This window comes from Berghia stephanieae, chromosome 2 (assembly GCF_034508935.2).
Source record: "Berghia stephanieae isolate SIO BIC M18660-M18661 chromosome 2, UCSD_Bste_1.3, whole genome shotgun sequence".
NCBI lineage: Eukaryota > Metazoa > Mollusca > Gastropoda > Nudibranchia > Aeolidiidae > Berghia > Berghia stephanieae.
In genome coordinates this window covers 35,178,078-35,185,799 of record NC_088361.1, presented here as the reverse complement: position 1 = coordinate 35,185,799, position 7,722 = coordinate 35,178,078, and the positions used below count along the sequence as shown (strand labels likewise).

Below are 7,722 nucleotides of genomic sequence, written 5' to 3'. Positions count from 1 at the left end.
AAACTTGCTTTTGGGAATGGCCTCGTACTTTATTTTAAAAAATTAAACTCAGCTCCCGCACTTATGCTACAAACAGTCACTTCGATTATCAAGGCACTTATATTACACATTTAGATAGTTTTTAAATGCACAAAACTATAGGTTTGAGAAAATTACAATAATTTCTTCTGTATTGAACCAGATTTTGAAGGCTCATTCAGAGTGTAGTAAAGATCAGTAAACGGAAATTATAGCGACTTGATAAACAGTTTATTAGTTTAGACTTAAGCCTGCAATCAGTAAACATTCAAGAAAAAATAAACTCAAAGCAAAGATGTCCGATTAAACAGAGTTGAAGACTTCCAAAAGCATTTTAAAAAAAACAAACTTTTATTAAAGAGCATTCAAGTTAAGAAATGGTAAGTGTAATCAAGCTGACCCAATTGAAAATCCGAGGAACTGAAAATTAACGAGAAAATAGGTTTTAAAACTTTTTGGCCAGATTGCAATGTATACGTTGATTTTAACCAGTTACCTGCCGTACTCTGGAAAGACAGTTGATTAAAGATTTGACCAGAAAACTCGTCATGCAAATATCGATCTAAATGACCTTCATCTTGGCAAAGACTCTCAAACCTGGGACCTCGCAAATTTTTTAACATAATATGTTTTTCCATAGTACGACAAGTTGACCAGTTAATTGTTATTGTATATTATTATTGTTACAACCTCGGCTTGTTTGAAAAGATTATTCTGTATATCCACAATCATTAACGGCGTAAAGTTTGGATAAACACACATCAGGCACAGGTCCTGTTGCCATCCGAGTGAATGTTTGAGTCTTTGGCAGGAGGTTACCGAATTGGATAAGGAACTCCCTGGGCTTGATGGTTTGGACTCGGATTTCCTTTATATGTGGGAATGCTTCAATCATCTCTCTGACGAAATTGGAAATAGAAAATAAATGTAAAAACACGTTGTGATATAATTATTGGGTTCCATTCACTTGAATGGTGATGCATTAGAAAACATTTAAATCATTTTCAAGCACAAACTAGTGTTGTTTGTTGTATTTTTTTTTCCAGGTTGTCAGTTGCAAGCGGCAGTTTTACAGCTTGTCCATTTTTTATCCAATCCAATTCAAGTTCAAGTCCTGGGTGGGATTCCTGACCTCTCATAGTGGGCAGGGGGTACATGCTGTGTCTTCTATCCCCTTATATCTGTTTTCCAACATGCTTTCTGTCTTTGTCTTGGAATGAGATTATTTGGTTTTGTCCTGGCCCTGGCTGGAGTCCTAGCTGGGAGGGAAATAGTCAAATGAATAGTTATTGTTTTGGGAGATGATATTTTTTTCCTTGTAAATCATCTCTCTGTTACGTATTATTATATTTATTTTGAATTTATAATGTAAGCATTTGAGTGTATTTCTCTTTGTTGGATTTTGTGCTTGTGTCCGGATGAGACTTTCAGGTGGTCTCAAACTAAGTACTTTGATAGTGTGCTCTTGGAATCTACATCTGATCCCTATTTGTTCCCAGTTCCCCTATGTCTTACTTTTTCTTGTGTGCTTTATTTGTAATTCTAGAACTTTTTACTATCCCATTTTCTTCCTTTTTACTGGCGCTGATATAACATGAATGTGTTGCAAGCGCCGTAAAACCCTTCAAACATAAAACATAAACAATTCAAGTCAAAAAGGCAACTGAAGCTTTTCTTTACAAACATGAATTGTTTATGATCATGTGATAAGTTCTTTGCTGACAGTTACGGCTACTCAGTGTCAGAAAAATGATTTTTACAAAACACAATGTACCATTCCTGATAGTTTTCCTCGGATCCGTGGAAATTCATGATTTTGGTGTCGGAGGAAGAATTTCCTCCATTTTCAAAATTATATTTTTCTCAATCAAATTATGCACTGAGAGTATCAATGACAGTTTATCTTTCAGTTGCTAAAAAAGTGGGGGTTAGTGCAGTAAGAATAGGGCTTAAAGGCAATCGTTCAAAAATTTCCTCCTTGTTCATTTTTTTTTTGTCACCACCAGCTCTGATGTTCAAATCCAGATGTTAAGTTATCAATTAGAAAGTTATAAAGACGGCAGTTGAGCCTGCATTTCACAAATTATTTACTATCAAGTGGTCAACAGAGTTAAACATATCATACAATTGGTAATAAATAGATAAATCAATTTTTACAAAAACAACGATATTTTGAACTCTTTTATAAATTTTGAACAAAAAGGGAAAAATCGAGCAATTTTTCATTGCAAGGGTATTACTTCATTTAAGTATGAATGCAGGAATATAATATGGGGACTTAATATTTACAATAGTAACAATTATTAATTTTCAGTTTGTAGATCAGTTAAATCTGCCCCCCCCCCCCCCCAAAAAAAAAAACCCATCAAAACAACCAAAAAAAGAAATAAAAACACCTGGACAATGAGAAGAGTTTGCTTTCTTCAACTTTGTGCATTTGCGTTTACTTTTGACACTACGTGAAGTTTTGGATGTTTGACAACCACACCCCATTTGGGGTATATATATTATATGTATCTTACTCAAGTTCGTGTATTGTACCTGGAATTCTCTTAACTCTCCAATGATGTATGAATTATGTCAATCTCACTAATAGTAATAGTAATAAAGTCACGGGCTGGCCAGTTTAAATTGACGCTTAGTGTGTGTGTGTGTATTATATATATAGTGTATATTTACCTTTTTTGTCAAAACTTTTGGAGAAGGTAGTTCTTACACAATTAACATCTCATCTTAAGAACAACAGTTTGGAACAACCCTTTCAGTCAGCCTACAAACATCAACACAGTACTGAAACGGCGCTTCTTAAAATCTTTAATGACTTGTTATGTAATGCTGATGCTAACAATATCAATGTATTATGTCTTTTAGATCTTTCAGCTGCCTTTGACACCATTGACCATGACATTTTGTTAAGAAGACTAGAAAATACGTTCGGCATAAAAGGAATTGCCCTTAAATGGTTTACATCATATTTACAGGATCGATGGCAGACTGTCGTGGTGAATGGTGTTCAGTCAGAACACGTTTTACTAAATTTTGGAGTGCCACAAGGCTCTGTTCTTGGCCCTGTCCTTTTTACTGTATATATGCAGCCCCTTTCTAGTGTGATATCCAGATTCAATCTGAATTATCATTTTTATGCAGATGATACGCAAATATATGATTCAGCACCCCTTAGTAATATACAGTTCTTAATACAACGAATTACGAGCTGTTTTAATGAGATTAAATCTTGGATGTACCACAATAAGTTAAAATTAAATGATAGTAAAACTGAGATTTTAATGTGTGGAAGGCCGAGTATCCTTAAACAGGCAAATAAATCACCTATTACTCTCGGAAATAGCACAATAGAATTTTCAAATAAAGCAAAAAACCTTGGCGTCATCATTGATAAAGATCTTTCCATGACAAGCCACGTGAATAACACCATACAATCTATGTACATAGAAATGAAAAAAATAAGCAAAATTCGTAATTTAATACCGAAGCATATAACAGAACTTTTAATGAATTCCCTGGTTTTATCTAAATTGGACTATTGTAACTCCCTTTGGGCGAATTTAGCTAAAGACAAAATTAGCAAACTTCAGATTGCTCAAAATAACGCAGCCAGGCTCATTGTACGCAATAACAAAAAAATACCCGTCAGCAACTCTTCTTCTCCGTGAGTTACATTGGCTTCCTGTTGAAAAAAGAGTTGCCTATAAGATTTGTACTGTTGTCTACAAATCCCTGAGCACGAACAGTCCCCCCTATATTAAAGACCTTCTAAACATATATGTCCCCAATAGAAACTTGAGGTCAAGCAATGACCAATCAATCCTTGTCAAACCTAAGCCATTGCGTAAAATAGGTGAACAGTCTTTTCAATTTTTGGCCCCCCATTTTTGGAACTCTCTCCCGTCACACGTGAGATGCTCGGATTCGTTGACACCGTTCAAATCTCGCTTAAAGTTTTATCTTTTTACGTCATAATGTTGCAATATTATTTTCATATTTTGTTGTTGTTAAATTGAATTCGTATCACGTTTCCTTCACACTTGTCTCACTGTAATATGTTTTGTGTTTTATATCACTGTAAAGCGCTTAGAGCCTGTGACAACGGGGTAAAGCACTATATAAATGCCATTTATTATTATTATTATTATATAGTATATATATATATATATATATATATATATATATATATATATATATATATATATATATATATATATATATATATATATATATATATATGCATGTATATATAATAAGTAGGGACACTCACATTTTTGTCGATACGATCGTTTCAATGCATTTTCATATAATCGGTCGACAATAGATCCGCCGTGTACTATTCAATTGAGTTCGAATGTGAGTCTCCCTAATTGTTATTATTATTATATGTACTCTCTAACCATTAACGAGCACTCTAGTACCAACTAGTACAAGGTGCAGAAACAACGTTGTAGGCGAAAAAGAATAATAGAGGTGTATCTACTAATTAATTGTTTAAAGCTCTTACCGAAAAATATGCAAGGCTACGGTGTCCGAGTCCGCATACATTCCGTCGAACCTGAGAATATTGGCCGTTTCAATACACGAAGCGTAACCTATCATCTTTTCCAAAGTTCTCGAGGAGGCGACCAAAAAGTGACTGGACGTTTTAGTCATGACAGACAGGTACTTCCCACAATCGTAACCCCTGGCATTTGTGTCATATTTATTCAATGCTGGGAATACGCCATTGGTATAAAGGTTTATGCTTATGTCATTATCCAGTGGATTGTCAGAACAGATTTGTTTCACCATCTCTCTGTCGACTTCAAGGTAGTAACCACAATGAGTAGGTCCGACTTCCTGAAGTCCTAATTTTCTGATTTAAAACAAACAAAAAAAAAGATTAATTATTATATCAAATTTTAATAGCATTATTCTTTCTATTCATGATTTTTTCTCAAATAATAATAATAATAATAATAATAATAATGATGATGATGATAATAATAATAATAATAATAATAATAATAATAATAATAATAATAATAATAATAATAATAATAATAATAATGTACTTTATTCATCCAAAAGGACATTTTTGTACAGACGTATAAATTGCCGACAATGATACACAAACATAATTTACATAAATATAATGTGGTATAGTACAATTTGGTAATAGGTATAGTGTAATAATATTGTAAGCTGTAAGAATAATTACATAGTATAAATTTCAAGGGACATACAGATTATATAATTGTAAAGATATAGATATCTAGAAAAGGTATATAGATGCCAACATGTAAGAAAAAAGATTAGTAAAAAGCTAAGGATTAGTTACAGTATAATACGATTGTAAATTGACTGAGAAAAAAAATACAATGGCCAGATAAAGACATAGATATATTTTAAATAATTTCAAATGTTAGTCCAACATTTATTAGTACTCGTTCTTTAACGAGTCATTGCTAAAACAAAAGTTATGCCAGTCCTCTTCCAAAACAGGCCAATGAAAGAGGATTGGGGAGCTGTTCGTTTTCTCCACTCTTAAAAGAAAGATGCCATGCGACAAAATGTAATGCGCAAAAAATGATAAATTATATGAATATGTTTCGGTTTTTATTTTTGTTTTAGGGAGGAGGGTGTTTGTTTTGATATGTTTTTTTTTGTGGGTTGTTTATTATGTTTAATTTAAACAATTATTATTATTATTATTATTATTTATTATTATTATTTATTATTATTATTATTATTATTATTATTATTATTATTATTATTATTATTATTATTATTATTATTATTATTATTATTATTATTATTATTATTGGCTCTTCATTTTCCGAAAGCCAATTAATTTTAAGAACAGTCCGCAATTGATGTCTCTTGGAATACACAATAAACGGCCACAATAAATGACAAACACGCAATTAAAGTCAGCATTTGAGAATTCGTGAAATCGCTTTGATAATGTGAAACTACCGATTTGTTCAAGATGAGCTTGGCTTTTGAAATGTGTCTAATACCAAGAAATAAATAAATCACCCCAGAATACTGAAGAAGAATGTCACAGGTTTATAAAGTTTTACTTCAATATTGATCGATTAAGATAATTCCAATATGCCAAGCAGTCTTATACCAGAGCAGTGGTGCCAACCTTACGGATTTTAGCTCGAAATTCACATTTTGCTCAGGGCCCGTTTTCATGAACGCGGACCAGCGCTTAGTCTCTGACTTAAGGACTTGAAAAAATCAGATTTCATGTGAACTGACTAAGCAAGTCCCACACTAAAATCACGGCACCTTCGGACTAAGTTTGGCCAAGTTTTTAGTCATTTGCTGAGGCCGGACTTCAAACTTAGTCTGAGACTAATTACTAGGATACGCATAACGTCGACAAGATAGCAGCTATTTTTAGAATGAGAGAGCTTTGATTCGGAAGGAAAATACGTCCGTTACGAATGACAGAGGCAAAAAGTGTCCTGTTGTTATTGGCACTGGCTTTCAAAAACTATTAAGATTAGTTCAGATCGTCGAAAGTAGGTAGACATTTTTGTGAGTAAAAACTAAAGAAAAACCCGAATCTAATCGGCTCGCGAGTTGCAGGTTGCGAATAAACGGAGACTCGAAATCGAAGGGTTTGCGTCAAAGTACAACCAAAAAACAAAAACAAACCGATTAGAAAGTATAGTGGCATTGTTTTTTTTTTTTTTTTTTTTTTTAACCTCAGGCATGGGAGACACCCTATGTTGGTCGTTACTTTGCCAATTTAGATTTATCTCCGTCTTTTTAATACGACAGTAAACAGGTATAGGGATATTGACCTTTAAAAAAAAAAAAAAAAAAAAAAAAAAAAAAAAAAAAAAAACAAAACAAAAACCGTAAATTAAAAAGTCAAAAACCAAAAAAAAAAAAAACTCAAACAAACAAATATAAAAAAAACAAAAAAACAAAAAACAAAAACAAAACAAACAATACATTAAATGATAACAAAAAAATAAGAAAAAATAAAATTAATTTTAAATAACAAACAAACAAACAAAAATAATAAAAATAAAACAGAAACAAAAAAATAAATAAATAAATAAATAAATAAATAAATAAGTAAATATATAAATAAATATATGTTTAAAATAAAACAGAAAATGACTTGATTTTATTGACTTAATAACCCTGTACACTCTTAGATAGGGGAATGTAGATAGTAATCATTGCTATCTACGTATTCGCTGCCTGTGATTTCGGGTCATCGCACGGGTCATAAAACTACTCATTGATAATAATCTCATTGGCATTATATAATAAAATGATGAGACTCTTAGTAGTTATAATGCTAATAATAATAATAATAATAATAATAATAATAATAATAATAATAATAATAATAATAATAATAATAATAACAATAATAATAATAATAATAATAATAATAATAATAATAATAATAATAATAATAATAATAATAATAATAATAATAATAGATCTTAATTGTCCATAAATATGGCAATTTGTCATTTAGTTACACTTGTTATAACGTTAAATGATAACTATAACATTGAACAGATATTTCACTCCTACTTATTTTCTCTCTCTCTCTCTCTCATTCTCTCTCTCTCTCTCTCTCTCTCTCTCTCTCTCTCTCTCTCTCTCTCTCTCTCTCTCTTCCTCTCTTTCTTTTTAACGTGCGATATACACAACATAAACATATTCATTTCGTTT

The 7,722-nt window shown here is 31.7% G+C and overlaps 1 protein-coding gene across 1 annotated transcript in view; it reads right to left on the bottom strand.

Moving 5' to 3' along the window:
• Positions 1 to 369: 369 nt before the first annotated feature.
• The window catches only part of LOC144966776 (uncharacterized), a 26,634-nt gene continuing 19,281 nt past the window's right edge, over positions 370 to 7,722 (bottom strand). Inside the window, exons 4-5 of the mRNA XM_078903555.1 lie at positions 4,532 to 4,882; positions 370 to 917 (exon numbers count right to left, since the gene is read on the bottom strand). Coding sequence (XP_078759681.1) covers positions 728 to 917; positions 4,532 to 4,882 — 541 coding nt within the window. The 3' untranslated portion in view covers positions 370 to 727. The remainder of the gene's footprint in view (positions 918 to 4,531; positions 4,883 to 7,722) is intronic.